The 17,203-nt window shown below is 41.3% G+C and overlaps 1 protein-coding gene across 1 annotated transcript in view; it reads left to right on the top strand.

Annotated features, from left to right (window-relative positions):
- Positions 1 to 17,203, top strand: part of CUBN (cubilin) — a 219,163-nt gene that overhangs the window by 72,237 nt on the left and 129,723 nt on the right. The window contains exon 28 of the mRNA XM_077809433.1: positions 8,867 to 9,026. Within this exon, the coding sequence (XP_077665559.1) occupies positions 8,867 to 9,026 (160 nt within the window). The remainder of the gene's footprint in view (positions 1 to 8,866; positions 9,027 to 17,203) is intronic.

The following is a 17,203-nucleotide window of genomic DNA, read 5'->3' as shown; positions in this document are numbered from 1 at the left end:
TGTTTTTAAAGTTTCAAGTGGGTCAGCTAAAATTCCGTTGTCAGAGGAAGGAATCTAAAATGGCAAAGTCCCTCCTCACAGCCCACTTCTGTAAGTTCTGTCATTCCTTTGAGTAGGATTCATAGGATCCAACCTCCCTCTCAGATGGCTTTAGGATTCTGTTCCCATTGCTGGAGGATTTTGTCTTACTGGACACCTCAGTAAGTTAAAATTTTCCATCTACCTTCGTCAAAACTGATTTGGTGCTCCGTCTTTAGGGATATCCTAAAGTGATCCATCCTGCCAGAAATATTTTGATACCACAGGGCTCTTTTCAGTTCAGAGTCTAACTTCACTCAGAGAGTATTAGGAATTAACTCATCTTGTAGTCAAATTAATCTGTAGTCTGTCATTGTCTGTACTAGGACAACTGGCTCCAAACTCTACACAGTTAATTTGGGCTTTTTCAGTCAGGGCTTTTCCCTCTTTCATTCATTTGGTTGCATCATCCACAAGAGGATTCCCACGTCTTCATAGTGGGTTTCACAAGGTCTGCCCTGGATTCTTCCAGAGTATGATTTTCTTGCCAGAGGATAATTTCAGGGATATAATTCTCACAGGTCCACAAGGGATCTTCCTTGTCCATCTACGCTTTACTACTTCAAAGTGAGATAGAACTCCTTTGTCTTTGTGATTCCCAAAGTACTGCAAAAGGCAAGAAGTTCCGCCTTAGGCTCATAAATTTTGTTCTCTTCACAAGAGCACTGTAACGGGGGGCTTGGAGGGCTGGGTGGCCAAGCGGTTCGAGCGTTTGATTTTCGCCCTCCTTGCTTGGTCAAGCTGCCTCAGTGTTTAAGGCTGGGGGAGAGAGGGACCTGGGCCCTTCCACTCCACCAAGTCCCAACCTAGGACCCTGTCAAGGCTGATTCCCCACTCTGGCACTTGGAGTGCAGAAGGTGGGTGCCCTCAAGGATTCTAAAAATTAATACTGGCCACTCCAGGCTTGTATTAAACTCCCAAGGTTACAGTTTCTCTCTGACCTTGGATGGGTAGAAGCTGTTACCACCCAAATGCAAAAACCCCTTTGAAACCAGAAAGGCGCACATGGGAATTCCTTCCTGTGGGGTACCCTCAAGCCCTTTCACACACCCCCTCCAGGGAAGAGCTGAGAAAGAAAACACAGGAAATCAGCTGTTGCCACCAGCTAATTTAACAACATATGCACAAACATTTTAGGGCACCAAAAATCCAGTCCTGTTCTTAAAAAAGTAAATTTTGTTAAAAACAAAAAGAAAGAAAATACATCTGGAACTTAGGCTTTTGCTAGATTTAAAAAACCCACTTATAAAATTTAAACATCAAGAATAACCTTCTTGAGGTCCAGCTTAAAGGTTACAAGCAAAACAAAAATCATTTGGGTTTAGCACAGAGGAGTCCACAAGCCAATAAGAAATAAACAGAAATAAACCTGATTGTGTCTTTCTAGACATTTCCTAATTTATGTACATATCTGGCGGGTTCAGATAAGCAATCTCTAGGTATGATCTGATAGTTTTTCATATCTGGCTTAAGCTTCTCACAGCATAACTGCTCCCTGTTCCCTTTGTCTTTGTGTTCTCCGGGAAAGAGGAGAAGTTTTTTCTCAATTTAAAAAAGTTCTAGCCCTCCCATTGGCTCTTTTGGTCAGGTGTCCACTCCTTTCCTTTTACCTGTGGACTTATTAACCCTTTACAGGTAAAGCACAAAGAGAACCACCACCAAGAGGGATTCCATAGCCAACTGGCTGGCTGGTTGTCCACAAAAGGGAGCTATCCCCCCACTCATTTATCACAGACCCTGAGTAGGGGAGCCCCAATAGAGAGCCTACATCCACTGTCCTGAGCTACTTCCTACTGCTGTCCCATCAGTTTGGGGCATGGCCTCTATAGTCCAAGTTGTAGTGGCAGCTTGTCTCTAGTAGAGTCCCCTTGTGGATCCTGGGTAGCGTTCAGCTGCAGCCCGAGGTTCCTCCAGGCAGGGCAGCCGTACGTTTGGTGGGGTCAGAACCCCACAATGTCTCCATGCTTTGGTCACCCAGTTCTGTCTCAGGCTGGGTGCTCCTAGGTCTTATTCTCAGTCTCTAGCCAGAGGGATGGTGCTTGTTCCCTGGTGATTGCCTTGGCTGGCAGGCTAATGATCCTTCCCCTCAGGTAGGGAAGCAGTTAGCTCCTGCCCCTTCACCAGTCAGTCCCGAACTGAGCCAAGTTCTTTCCTTTTTATTCCCCTCCAGGCCTGGCGTTGGCTGCAGCTATAATGGAGCAGGGCTGGCTGGGCCCAAAGGCTCTTTTTAACCCCTTCCATGCTGGTGGGCGGTTTTTCTGCTTCATCACAAGCACTCTGTTTCTTTTCCTCTTCAAGCAAACTTTTCAAGAAGAAAGACAAGGGAGGTTTCTTCACCTAAACCCCATCTTCTCAGGAATTTGCTGTGTGACTGTAAGAGCCCTAACAGCCTAAGGTGCTCTTCATTTTACCAGAGAGGGGAAGCAGGTCACTCTGAAATCCCTAGTGCCTTGTACCAGGAAAACAGATGATCTAACAATGCAAACATTTCCCTATCTAGCTTGGATAGGGATATGCAGGCTTGGCATACTCTTGTGTAGGTATGCTCTCTTCATACACAGTGTTTTGTTAAACAGCGTCTCCATTGGTTCATTCATAGATACAGCTTACATTTCTTTATACTTTTTTAATGTACTGTAAAGAATACAGCCTTGCAAAGGGAACCAGTTAATTTCTCGCATCAAGTGTAAAACTGGAGGAATACCGAAGAAATGAGGTTTCACTGAACTCTTGGGTAGCCAGTTTTTCCCCCTTATTTGCTTTGAAATGGTGATAATGCTGGCAAGATAAGAAATGAAAATTCCTTCTCCTCCTCTTTCTTCTTTTCCTCTTCTTCCTCTTTTTCCTTCTTTTTTTTTTTTTAATTCTTACTACAGTAAAACGTGGAATTTAACGCAACTTGACACTTTTAACAAGGTTAAGTATTGCAGGCTCAGATAACGAGACAAAACATAGACTCCCTTTATCAGATACCACTTCTATTATTAAAAACTAGACATTTGCACATTCCGTAGGTTGTGTAAATCCCAAAGAGATTATCTTTGCACATGTCTTGTGTTGCATGAGTTCACATTGTTCTATACTACAGAAGAACATGGCTAACTAATGAAACAGATGCAATGAAGGTGCAGAGATGCAGAGGAAGGCTGCCCACAGTTGTGGCATGCAAAGCACGCAGAAAGATTGGTGAGCCATATACCCAAATCCTGTCCCCATTTTGGACCATATACTCTGGTCTGCTCTGCTCTCTTTTTGGTGTTCAAGTGGCACAAAGTGAATGGAGACTGCCAGTCACTCCCCAGCTGATAATACCTTTCTGCATGGAAGAATCCATGAACATGCATAGATACTATGGGGTTTTATAAATCCCATAAGAAAAGAGCTTTGAGGAGAAGTTTGAAGGAGGAGAGTGTGGAGGTGCAGGTAAGAGAATCCAGGAACAGGAGCATTTAGCATGGAAGAAAGGATGAAGATGGAGATGAAGTGGGGAGGGGGACTAACTTAACGTCCTGGATGGAGGGAAGAGGAAGCAGAGGGGAATAGGAGAAGATGGCTGCAAAGTGGTAAGTGGGAGATGCTAAGTAATGTAGATACGTTTGATATTTGGGCTTAAGCTACTAAATTTTAAATCACATTTCAAATCCTCAAACTCTGGTTGTGTTCAGAGCTGGGGGTTTTGTTCAGTTGCAAAATTCAGCTTCTGAAATCCCTTCTCCTCATCTTGAAAATCTGGTGGTGTTTAGAGCAAAGGTTTTGGGGTGGTTTCATCTCTGGTGTCAAACCATTAAATAAATCACATTAAAATACTTTCCAAGAAATTGTAAGATAAATAACAGAAACCCTAGATTTAAAACAAAAATATTTCTAGCTGCAGCAGTTGGTAAGTGCAGGCAAAATCTGCAGTCTACAACTATGTAGAATTAATAGCTCTCAGAGATTTTTCTCTACAGGTAATTGTAATCCCTTCCCACCATGCACACACACCTTTAGTCTTAATTTTGTGCTTAATTACGTGGCAGAGATCAGAGTGGTCCACACGGTAAATCACTGAAACCCTTCAACTGCCCCAGCACTAGATGGTGAATGTCTGTGTAGCAGTGAGCTATTGTGGTGACCCACATCTGAACCATTAGTTAAGTTTCCTTTTTTTTTTTTGTCTGACAGATGTGAGGGTTTCTGAACCTGCACCTTATGAGCTATTTCTTCTGTAAGAAAATTTGTCTCTTGGAAATGTATTTTCCCTGTTAATTCCTGATCGTATCAGTAAAAAGTTTTTAAAGGGCGATTTTACATTTCTTGTGTCCTCTTAGGAGTTCTTTACTGTTCAGTTGTTTATTTTGTCTTCTTTGGCTTACCTTTTGTTTTCTGCTAATGGGCTTGGTTGTGGGGCTATCCGTTTTTTCTTTTCAGAGAACTATCCAAGTTGGAAGGGTGGCCACATGGCCTTTAATCATTGCTCCTGATACTTATTTTTGTCAAACAAAAATATCACCATGGAAAATATCACTTCTGGAAGCATCACGGCTCTGCATGCTACATCTATTGCTTTAGGGTTGCTCTGGAGCCCTCAGAAGATGGGTGGAACACAACAGGTCTTTACTGTTCTGCCATGAAGCATCTCATTTTGTCAGTTCAGCTCCAGGCTGTTGTGGAAGATCTCTGAGAAGGCTCTAAAGATTCTCTGAGGGTTCAACTAAATTCATAACAACAATCAAAATTGTATTTATGGAGTGTTTGTTTTTCCCCTTCATTGGATCGAGTAATCCACCTTCTAATGGATCCTAAAGGGTTTCCATGACAAGATCCCAGAACGCCCATAAAAGGTGTTACCTATCAGACTGCTTCTTCTGTTTAACAAATCTTTGACTGCAGATGTGACAGCAAGAGACTCCCAAATTCTAATGTCAGTCCTGACTCCCTTTGAGATCTTAGCCATGTCACTTAACTTCTCTCCTTGTGTTTCACCCTACCTGAAAGAGGGGTACTACTACTTTCCCTATTTCACAGGTGCATTATGGGAATTCATTAATTCTTGTGAGGTGCTGCGAAGATGAAAAGTGTAAAAAGTGAAAAGCTAATATTGGTGGCCATAGCATTAGAGGTTCACACAGGAAGCAGGCTGAACCAGCACTCCAGTCAGAGTCCGCACTGGGTGCTAATAACCTTCCAGGTAGAATTCAAGTGGTTGCTTTTGACTGGTAAAGCCTTACATGTTTTTTTGATCTTGGTCCCTGAGAGATTGCTTCTGCTCTGCACAGTTACAGGCAGTTGAGGTAACTTCAGAGGGAGCCCTCCTGATACAGAAGATGCATGTTACATGAAACCATAGCCTGGGATACTGGCAAAAAAGAAAAACAAGGAAAATAAAGAGAAACAAAATAAATTTCCTGCCCTTTTAAGGCATGGGCCTCTCCAGATGGAACATTTCTCTGCCGTGGCCAATCTATGGAGAGTCGGGACTGAGATCTTTCTCAGCCTGATCAAACAAGAGAACAAGTGTCAAACCAAGGAAGGTTTGCTTCAGCCATGGTTCCCTAAAGCTGGGGAAGAAGGAAAAGAGGAAAAAAACACAGTCATTAATGTAAAGCTTCTGGGGAATCATCTTGCTCTTCTGCATAAACAAGGCAGTCAGTTTACCAGCTTCTCCTTGCTTGTTATTTATATCAGTAGTAGCAAGTTGTAGCATCTAGCGGTCCCGAGCAAGTTCAAGGCCCCATTGTACTAGGTATTGTACAGACTCATAGGCCAAGAGAGTTCCTTCCTGAAAGAGCTTACAATCTAAATAGACAAGAAACAGGCATAAAGACTTGCCCAAGGTCACCTAGCAGGTCAGTGGCAGAGCTCGAATAAAACTCCTGTGTCCTCATTCAGTGCCTTATTCACTGGACCACGCTGTCGCATCTTCCTGGAATGGATTTGGTCAAGGAGTACCCTGAGCCAGTGTCTTCCCCAGGCTATGAGGAGAGAAAGAGCACTTTGACCTTCTCTCAGGAGTCTGTCTCCAGCATATCACACCTTCCCCTTTATATCCATGCCACATTGAGTCTCTTTCCAGCAGGCAGGTTTAGCAACTTCTTCAGGGCAGCACAGGCCCTCTGCCTGGTTCCTTTCTCAGAGAGTTAACAGTGGGGCATATACATCCACTTCTAGGGATGCTAAAAAGGCATTTTCCATGAGTATCCTTGGTTTTGGAACTTGCTCCCCGATCAATTCTCTAGAGCCTAGATCTGTTAACTGTCTGGGCACTCTGCAAACCTCACCATCTTTTTCCCCTGGGGCACTCGGGTGGGAGACATGGTGATGAGCTGGAACATGGAGGATCTTTTGGTAAATTATTGTTACTAGGGGACTGGCTTTTTGGTTATTAGAACTCAGTGTCATTAGATGGTCCCATTTTTTGCATGTTGTATTATCTGCTTTAATTGTTCTGAAGCACCCAGAATTTGGGATGAGCACTAAAAAATTCTGAGCAAATAAAACAGAAAACAAATATCTTCTCAGAAAGGGAGTATGCATGTTCTTGGATGAATACTTGGGAAGGAGTCCAGTCATCAGTGCCTCGTGCCATTATGATGGAGGAGTCTCTAACAAGTTACGCCAAACTTCAGTTGTCCTGTCCAGACAATGGAAATACCCTGCCTGATATGGCTTAGGCAAGAATTGTCTCTCCTCTTTCAACAGTTCAAAGAGTAGTTCACATGATAAAACAGAGGCTCCGTAAACAAAAAGCAGAGTTAAACACAAAGAGACAAATCGTGGCCTGGGGTATTTGCACACAACTTTAGTGGCAATTGCTTGTGTATATCAAAGGGCAAAATTTGCTCTTAGATGTTCAAAATGCTTCTTGAAAAATACACAGCTGTTCCCTTCATTATAAGGGTAAGAGAGCCTAAAAAAAAGTCTGTAATTCTAGCTGTAGTATGCCTGCCTCACTCTCAATGAGTTACAGCTGGCTGGTCATTTGAATTTCCTGTGAATAATATTCTGCTCTGAAAACAAGATCAAGAGACAGCACTGATGAAGTGGTTTCCATAGTAACTGTTATTTGTGTACTGAAAAACTGACTGTTTGTTTTCAGGGGAATTACATAGGTATGTGCTGTTAGCTGTCTGTTTGGGTAAAACTAACACCCGCTTCATGAAATCAAACTGAGAAAAGATCCATGAGACTTGTTTTTCATTTCAATTTGAGTGTTGCTACTGAATGATTCAGTCAATAACTTTTATAAGCTTTTATTTTTAAACATTGTGCCTAGTGTTTAATCATTTAATATGCATTTTTAGTGCATTTTTGCTGTCCATTTAAAGGTACAGAATACTTAAGTTTCTGTACTGATCCACATTTCCCTATTCACATTTTTCTGTTCAGAGTTTTCAGACCCAGGAATCTGGGTGGGATGATGTGTATTCTAAGAGGTTGTTCTAGGAAGTAATGTTTTTCTAAAAAAAACAGCCAGTCTAACTCATATGTGAAATCTAATCGTATCGGACTTCATTTGACTTTGCTGAACGAGAGACAAGGAATGTGTTGAAGGTGATTTGGTGCACAGTGCATCTCATCTTCATTTCATCTACCTGTAGGTCAATTACACAGTTGTTGCAGAAAATATCGACAGATGTTAAACTTGTCAACATCCAAGGAGGATGACATTAACCAAACTTCTGTGCCCTGGCACCAAACACAAATAAACAAAGTTTTTTGCAAGAACTAGGAGAGGTTTTTCTGTTTGGAAGTAAGAAGTTCTCAGCCTTGTCTGTCTTCACCTTAGAAGTTTTGGAGAAAAGGACAATCAGGACTGTTGGGCCTCCTGTTGTAATTCACTTGTAATGTTTTGGGGATTCATAGGTTCATGGACTTTAAGGCCAGGAGTGATCACTGTGATCATCTAGTGTGATGTCTTGCGTAATACAGGCCAAAGAATTACACACAGCAGTTCTTGCAACAGGCCCATAGCTTCTGATTGAACTACAGCATATCTTTTAGAGAAGACAGCTGCTCTTGATTCATCCCTTAAGGGTTTGAGAGTGTATCTGAGTGGACTTCTTGCCCTCAAGCCTGTAAATGTGTTAAATCACTACAGGGTATTCTGAAAAGCCTAGTCTTTTCACAGCATGAGCAGAGGACTTAACTGAAATATTTTATCATATGTGACTCTGCAAAAGCTTACAACCAGCATGGTTTATTAGCGCCTTTCATTTTACCATGTGAGTGTACAATGTAGCACAGCTCCACCCAATGGACTTTCGGGTGTTCAGAGAAGAACTTCTGAAATTAGAACAAAGATCAATTTTGGCTGGCTCCCTAGAGATCGTCTCTTTGGGTCTTTGCAGCCTGCGGAGAGAGAATATTACAGTAGTCGGCTCAAAACAGAGAGAGGTTTATGTTGAAATTCTAAAAAGGAACATGCCAGAGACTCAGTGATGAGGATGTCCAAATAAGGTTTCTATGCCAACTATTTACTGGACTGTCTTGAAAAGATATGTCCTATGAATCAGAAAATCAGATGATTACTAAACCAGGGCAAAGTGATAAAGTACAAGGTTGTTGCTCCAAACTTTGAGAGTGATACTAACAACTGTAGGCCTGAGCAACAAACAAACATGACAATAATTGGCAATCTATGTTGTCACATTTCATCCGACTCTAGCTGTGCTCCTCTTAGGACATTGTGATACCGTAGAGTAGCATGTACACTGTGTCTCACTGTTCTTTCTTTAGAAGTCTTTTATAATTCCTCGGAATCAGGAAGTGCTTTTACTACACTGGGATTCTTCTTGTTTCATTTCAGCTCTATGATGGACCCAATGCCCAATCCAACCTGATAAACACTTTCTGTGGAAGTACTGTTCCCATTGCAGGGAATACCTCAGGCACCAGCCTTCATGTGGTGTTTTACTCTGATGGAATAGCCTCTAAACAGGGGTTCCAGATGCTGTGGCATGTAAATGGTAAGCTACCCAAAATTTCTCTGTCACTTTATAATGGATAATTCCTTCTTCTCTACAGTATAATATGCTCCAAGGTTACTTCAGCTAATTGCACGTTACTAGAAATAAACCAGATATAGGTATGAAAACAGCACTTTTCCCTCCAACTTTATAATGGATTTAATACTTAACGTTTTCATGCACACGCAGAAGCACACACATATGAAAGGATCTGCCTTACTGGCAAACTAATTAATTATAGGGGGATGGATTGAGTGTACACGGTAAGTGAACTGGCCTTTCTGAGCTAGAGATAATTCCTTTGGAACAAAGGTGAGCTGCATTTGCAGGGCAGTGTGGGAAAGTATGTGTGGCTTCCCCTGTGCTGAAAATCTTCTTCTGTGAAGGGAGGTCTTAATGCTTCATTAGAGATGAGCCCAGCGCTACAACTTTTAGGTCTGGATCTGGCCTGGATTTCAAACCCCCAAGTTTGGGGTGTGTGCACTTGGGAGTTCAATTCCAGCAGCTCTCTAGTTTCCTCTGCTGACATTTAGTTCCTTCTATGAGTAGTAAATTCACTTCAGTCCTCCCCCAACCCCTTTCTTGCTATGAAATGGCATTGGCTGGGCTGTGCTCAGGGTGCTTTTGCCCTGTACCCACAGGCAGCAGAGACTGCCACATGCTTCGTTAACTCGCCAAGCATGCATACCCATTAATAAAACAATCTGTTAATCACTATGTTCACGCAAGCTATGTTTGCATTTTCTTAGGAAGTGAGGCTACAACTGCAACTTTATCGCTGTGCCCATTTAACAGCAATATTCACTATAACAAGATTGAATCTTATGCCTTTGTACATCCCATCAAAGAGGATCCGACCTTGGAAAGAATTAAATAGCCACAGTTGCCCTGTCTGCCTAATCAGTTCACACTATTCAGCTTTGACAGCATTGTAAAGCAGCTGAAATCTGCTGCGGAGGCCCCAGCACGGCCACAGACTGCTGTCATTTGTTGGCTCCCAGAGGGCTCTCTTTGACTAGACAGTCGAGTTAAGAACTCAAAGGAGGTCAAGGAATGTTTTTGGGAAAAGGGTGACATATGCAAAAGGAGTGAGACCTTCGGCTGGACACAGCAGGGGAATTGCTACGGCACAAGGGTATGTTCTTATGATTGGGAGGTGATGTCATCCTGGAGCTACACAAAGGAAGAAAAAGTGGAGCCTTTTGTGTGCAGAGAGAGATGACATCAGCCCCCATACAGTAGCCATGGTTTTTGTTTAACTTTCTTTGCTAAAACTCTGAAAAACCTGCCTGGTGCATAGTTCCTTCTTTCTCCCTCCCCGCATCCCTGAACTCTCCAAACGCAGAACTAGCTCTCCCCCGCCCCCTCCACATTCCTCCTCTATTGTACATTAATTTCTGTGTCAGCAAGCAACTCCTCTGCACTAGACCTGGGCCTGAAACCCCACAAACTTTGCGGAGGTTTGGATCTGAACTTCCTGGCATGAGTGCAGCTGGGTAAGAGAGAGCTGAACCAGAACACTGAATCTGAATGTCCTTGAACCCTGGGGAAATTCACATCTGGAGCTTGAGTTCACAATGTGGAGTTGATGCCAGCTACTGGAGCAAATGCCTCTTGCACTGATTTTCAACCCCCTTTCTCCTGTCTTTTGTAACCCCTGGCCCCTATTCTTACTTGCCACAGTTATCATATAGACACAATAAAGGTTCCCCATTTAGCCATCGCTCCATCATATATTTTAATATAAATGTATTAGCAGTGGTTAGTAACATGTGCATGTACCACTGCCCTCTGCTGTATAGACTCAAACCTGCTTTAGGGTCTGAGATTATGGGCTAGCTTCTCTCCCTGTTCCAGCCCCTTTGGGTGTGGCAAAGGGACCAGGGAGCTCTCAGCCAACATGTAGCCAATATAGATGGCTCCTGTGTCAACTGCTCCCTTACCCTCCACCCCAGTGTAAGGGTATTTCAGGGATGGGAAGGAGCATAGCCTAATCTATTCCAGGGGTGGGACTGGAGCAGACATGGATTTTGAGTCAGGTATCAGTAACCTAAGCCCCCACTATGCTGAGTAGATCTCAGTGTAGGAGAGAGACTGGGCTTATGTGTCTCTTTTTGTGGTAGAGACCTGTGTTTTGGAGTGCAAAGTCCTGTGTTCTGTTCCCCAAACATCTTAACTGGGGGCTATGGTGTATGCATGCTATATATCTCTGAGACTCATGTACCATGTTGCTGAGAGGGATGTACTTAGATCTGCAGCCATGTGTTTGTACAACTTCACACTGACACTCCTTTCAACCCTCCCTTCCCAGCATCTTTGTCTGAAGCTGTGCAATGACCGCAAATAGCCAGATACTTTCCCTGTTACTGACTGACTCAATGAGCACACCTCTACAACTGAGGGGCACAAAAAATTTATACTCATTTTTTGCGTCTTTCCTCTTCAGAGCAGAATATAAATTGCCAAATGGAAACTGAGCAGTCTTAACGCCTCCTCCATACCAGAAATGTGTACCGATTTAATTACATTGTTTTACATTGGTCAAATCAGTGCAGCTTCCTTGCGTGGGGATTATTATTATTATTTCTAAAAGTGCCTTATAACAATTTAGCTTAAGCAGTAAGCTTTAGTACAAAGGATTCAACTGCAGCAGAATTGATATACCAATCTTCAACTAAAATAAGTGTCCACCCAAGGGATTTAATTGATGTAATGTAAATTTAGTTACATTGGTACAGTTTACTCCTGTAAACAAGCATTTAGAATCTTAGAGGGGCTTATTCCCAGAGAGAATGTTTGATGCTGCCAACTGTTGATTCCAATTCTGCTGTTTTCCAGGAAGCTCGACACATGCAAAGTTCATTTTTGCTCCTGTAGTGCACTCTTGAAGAAAGAGACAACACTCAGTAACTCCGTGGGTGTTGTGGGGAGGGTATGCTGATTGAATTACTTCTCTGCAAGAAAAAAGTTGGGAGGCCAAAGGTCTGTCAGTGCTAAATTACACCAAGGGCAACTGTCTTTGTGAGAAGACACATATTCCCTATGCACTCCAGCTACGTTATTAAGCAATATTCGTAAGACAGTCAGCTGCTTTGCAATGTGCATTACTGCATTTTCTTAAAAGAATTAGTAATTAGACTGCAGGGTTTTGAATGAACCTGACAAGTGAAATTGATTTGGCCCCTACAGCATAGCCAGACTTCATCTGTTCTGCCTTTCAATTCTGCCTGACATGTGTATTCCTTTCTCCTTTAAATATAGGCACCACATACTGTTGAGAACAGAGTAATAGAGTTAGAAAGGATTGTGCCTCTCTAGTCTCTTCCCTCTGTTGGATTTCACAAAGAAGCCCTGATGGCTGGCTGGGGCATAGAGGGGCATGTTTGAGTCATGGCTCTTAGAATAATGTCATTTTCTTTAACTGTTTCTATATTTTTACCCAGCAGAAGACAACTGATAAAAAACCTAAATAATTGCTACATATTTTAAGTGTTTATGTTAGAAGAAAGACTGTTAGCCTTGCGGTGAAGCATAGCAGAAACAGCCACTGCACGAGGTTGCAGTAGCTAATCCCTGTAACTCTTTGCAGACTGACAGGTTGCTTGAGAGAGTGCTGCCTAGTGGCTCAAGCATGGTGCTGAGAACCAGGAATTTCTGAGTTCTAGTCCTAACTCTCACATTGACTTGCTGTGTAGCCTCAGACAAGTCACTGAGGGCTGAAATTTTAAAAGTGCCCATTAAATTTCGGTGCCTCCTTTATATGGGGCCAAAGTTGAGAAACTTTGGGCCTGATTTTCAGAGGTGCTGTATGGTCAATTGGATCTATAAGTGCTGCTCAGCAATTCTTAAAATCAGGCCCTACATGTCTTGATTTGGCCCCCAAAAAGGGGGCCCACAAAATTAGAGGCCACTTATGAAAAAGTAGGTATGATTCCTTTGTAAAGAGTCTATAATACTTACATACTCACTGCATGCAGGCTACTGAAGATTAATGAATTAATGTCCATACAGCACTTTGAAAACACAGCATAAAGTGATATATGCGAGCGAAGGCCAACGTTTTCTAACATAAGTACTTAACGTTAGATAACTAAAATCTCATTTGGTACCTAAATAAAAGTGGCCCCTACTCTCACAGTTGTCCAGTTTTCTTTAGTGGAACTTCTGTGATTAAAATACGCTTGTGTGAGTAAAAGTTTCAGGATCAAATCCAAATTATCCTGAGTGTAATACTGGTTTTGGATCTGTATCTCACAGCAAATTTCAGGTACAATGTTCCTTATAATTAGAACCAGTTGAAACTCACTGTAAGATTTCATTATGAATACAACAAACTCTTATACTATTCATGTCCTTAACTCGGATTTTACATGCACACTGCTAATACACTTTAAGTGTGGTGGGGAAAGTTTTTAAGTGTCTGGCTAAAATTTACCAGTGAATACATCTGAAAAATCTTGCAAAAAGATTTTTGTAGATTACTACTTCCAAATTCAAGTGTGATTATGAAAGTACAAATTCTTCTCCTGTTAATGAATACCATCTTCTAACCAGTCATATGCAGTAATATGCAAAGACCTTTATAAATCATCAGTTGTACAATCTTCAGTGATTACTAAGATTTCAGCCAAAAGAAAGAAAGGCCACCAAATATATGGTTTTTGAACTTTCTATTTGTTGTCTGGTTTCCTAGCAACTAGATCCAGGGTAGGTAGCTGTTGTATGTATTTTCCAAGGGAACCCTGAGACCTTTATGCTACTAAAAGAAATCCCACTTTTTTTCCATGGTTTTAAAATATATAGGAGAAATTTCCAAAAATGACTCTGGGACGCTTTGCCCAAACTGAGTACATAGTGTACACAATTCAGCCTCTGGACATTTTTCCATTGTGCAGCTGCCTGTTTGTGCAGCTGCCCAAGTACTGCATGCCCAAATAGTTCTGTGCTGTAGAAAAGGTTTCAAGCATTTTTGCTAGGTACTGAATCCTCTCAAATTCACTTGAACTTCAGGAGGAGTTCAGGATGCTCCAGTGTTTAATTGGTAATAAAAGAGGTGCTGGGGCTCAAACAATTTTTTTTTTTACTTTCATAACTGACACTACAAGGCCAGAGGTGCCAGGCCTTAGCCCTGGCAAGCCCTGGCACAAATTAAGCCCTGGGGTGCTCAACACATTACAGGGTCTGTCTCTGAATTTTTGTTTGCCCTCTAAAGACTGGATCCTCCTTCTAATGCAGTAAATGGCAAAATTCCCATTTAGTTCAATTAAAGCAGAATCGACCCTATGTTTGTAGATAGATGTAAGCACTGTTGAATGTTTTGTGCTGATTTAATGGGAAAGTTTTGCGCCAGCCAGAGACTGGAAAATATTTGATTAGCAGAGATAGATGCAGCGCCACTTAAAGCTTATTCTCTTCCATTGTCTCAATAAAACAGGCAATACGTCTTCTATTTAGGAGAGAAATTACATTCTGGGTTAAATAAAAATAAGTTTCTAATTCTGCATGGAGGAAGGGGGAAGAGGCTAGGATATTCCATTATTTGTAGCCAGCTTTCTTAATTTCTGACTGAAGTTATTACTAGATTCCAAAAGATGGGTCATGGAATTCTTCCAAAATTATTCATAATTCCAGTTCATTCCAATTTTCCAATGATTCTGGTCTGTAGATCATTTGAATTCCAAATGTAATGCATGTTATGTCTCCTGTAACAAGCCTAATTAGCTGACACTGCCTGAATTTCAAATCCTATAATTGACTGAAGGCTTCTTGGGACAGGGACTCTGTCTTCATATGTATTATTATAGCACTTAGTACAGTGGGGGCCTAGTACAGTGGGATTTACAATACAAATAAATACAAATAATATTTGTAGTTTACAATCAGGGAACAGAACAATGCTATGTGATTTATGTAGCTAATCAACACAGTGTAAATTGTGAACTGATCAAACATACAATTCAAAATTCTTTTTCAGTAAATAGTCAAGATAAAAATTATTTTAATGGTTAGTACAGATAAATGCTCTTATGTTCCAGTAAGTGAAATAGGAATGTGTTGTGAACATGGCTGAATCAAAATTTGCTTTTGAACTTGATCAAATGTGCCTGTAACTTTTTTTCTCCTCTCAGCTGTAGAGCCTAGAGCTGGGCAAATACTGCAAATGAACATTCCTAAATATGTGTTCACATTTTATTATGAATTTGCTGCAACTATGTCAAGCCCCTTTTGTGGTTACTTTCCACAAATATTCTAAAAAAATAAGTTTACTGGCAGGAATGTTTGCCAAAACAGCTGACTTCAAGCAACATATTTACAGGAAGAGAATTTGTAATTTATAATATCAATTATTCACCCCAGAAACTATTTCTAAACTCCTCCATTTGGGGAATAGAACCACAATATGCAGCCTTTGTGTCAATTTCCCAGTTGAAATATCACATAGCAAATAGGTGCAAAGAGCTTCTTGTAAAAAAGCGACAGACCAGGTGTTCAAATGTTATTTGCCGAGATTATTCAGCAAATACCTTCAAAAAATGAATATAAATAAAAAAAAAATCATGGTCTGTTTGCAGGCAACTAACAAAGAGTGGAAAAATCAATCAAATAAATTATAAATTATTCAGCCAGGTCTAATATTGACCAGCTTTTTGCCATAGCATGTCAAAAAAAAATTCTTCAAATGCTGCTTTGGGAGCAATGTGCAGTGGAAGAAAATTAATGGCACATAAGAGTTTGATGTTCAATGTGTGGTTTGGATAATTCATCCAAGGATTAGTGATTGAAGTCACAGAAAATATCACCCATTCTTTAAAGAATGTTTGTGAGTAATCTGTATGTGAATCTGAATGCTAGATGTAGGAGTTGCAGAAAGGGAAAGGTCTACTGCTCAGTGTAAGTTTTCCATTCGTCTGACCCATTTTGGGTTTAAATAAAGACATGTCTTTGTGACTGTCAGGAAACCGAGCTTAGTCATAGTTGCCTGTTTAATTTGAAATGTTCCCAGTTTCTCTAGGCTCAGATAGGTAGCAATTTGCATCTGTACTCTGTTGCAGGGTCCCCTAGGATTCTGGCCATGCAAGTAGGTTTGTTGAGAAATCGTTATCAGTTTCCAAAGTCAATTCAACTGGTTTTTCCATAATGAATTTTTTTCTAAAGTGCCCATGTACTGTCTCCACACAAGAGAGAAAGAGAGTAAGACAAACACACACACACAGAGTCAGCTTTATGCTGAGTGATTTGACACACTGTTTATTTTCTTCAAATGGGCTAGTTTCTTTTTTAAGTAGCTTTGGCCAGATTGTGCCTTTCTTTTCCAGAGGTGCAAAAGGGAAAGGAGGAGAGGACACAAGGAGCCTTTCTCCCATCTTGTGCCTCTGGTTAGAGGTTTTTGATTTCTGAACATTATTGTAAATTGCCAGGGATCCACTCCTGCTGTGGTAATGCGTCAATCAAATGCAACACTCTTATACTGCATAACTCTTTTGAAAGCCGCTGTTTCGACATGGGAGAGAGGAGAGATTTCATACACTTTTAAAGATTACTTTTAACCTTAAATCAAGACATCTGTCAGCTAACAGAGTATCTTTGCTGCAAAGGTTTATGTGATAGTAGCTGCATGACTGGCTCATACAACCTACTACTATGTTATCCTTGACAGCATATAGAGCAAAGTATACTTAATCCCAAGGAAGACAGAGAACAGACTCAAAGCCAACATTAATTCATAGATCTCAGGTCTGGAAAGGCCTTCCTGTGTCATTTCTATCTTATATTTCCCACCACCCTACAACTGTAGGGATTTCTCTGCCTTGCTTATCAAATGTGGTTTTCTCTTAAATACATAGTGGTGGAGCCTCAACAACATCCCTGCATAAAGTATTATACTGTGGTTTCATCAGATGGTCACCAGCTTCCCAATACCTACCTTCATTGTTCTCTTTTCCAGTTTAAAGCTGCTACTTCTTGTCTTGTTCCCATTCAGAACTGCTGCTATTTCCTCTGATACAAATCATCAAATTGAGCTGACTGTGGAGGAGCTGACCACATATTTTCATTTACAAGCTGCCTGCCTTCTATTAGCAAACACACTTATACTTTGATTGTATAGATTGCAAGTTACACTGCCCTGGCTTAGTAGCTGCCTTCATTTGGTAGCCAATCCTTTCAGCCAAGATGCT

Source organism: Eretmochelys imbricata, chromosome 2 (assembly GCF_965152235.1).
Source record: "Eretmochelys imbricata isolate rEreImb1 chromosome 2, rEreImb1.hap1, whole genome shotgun sequence".
Classification (NCBI taxonomy): Eukaryota; Metazoa; Chordata; order Testudines; family Cheloniidae; genus Eretmochelys; species Eretmochelys imbricata.
This window is presented reverse-complemented; position numbering and strand designations above follow the sequence as displayed.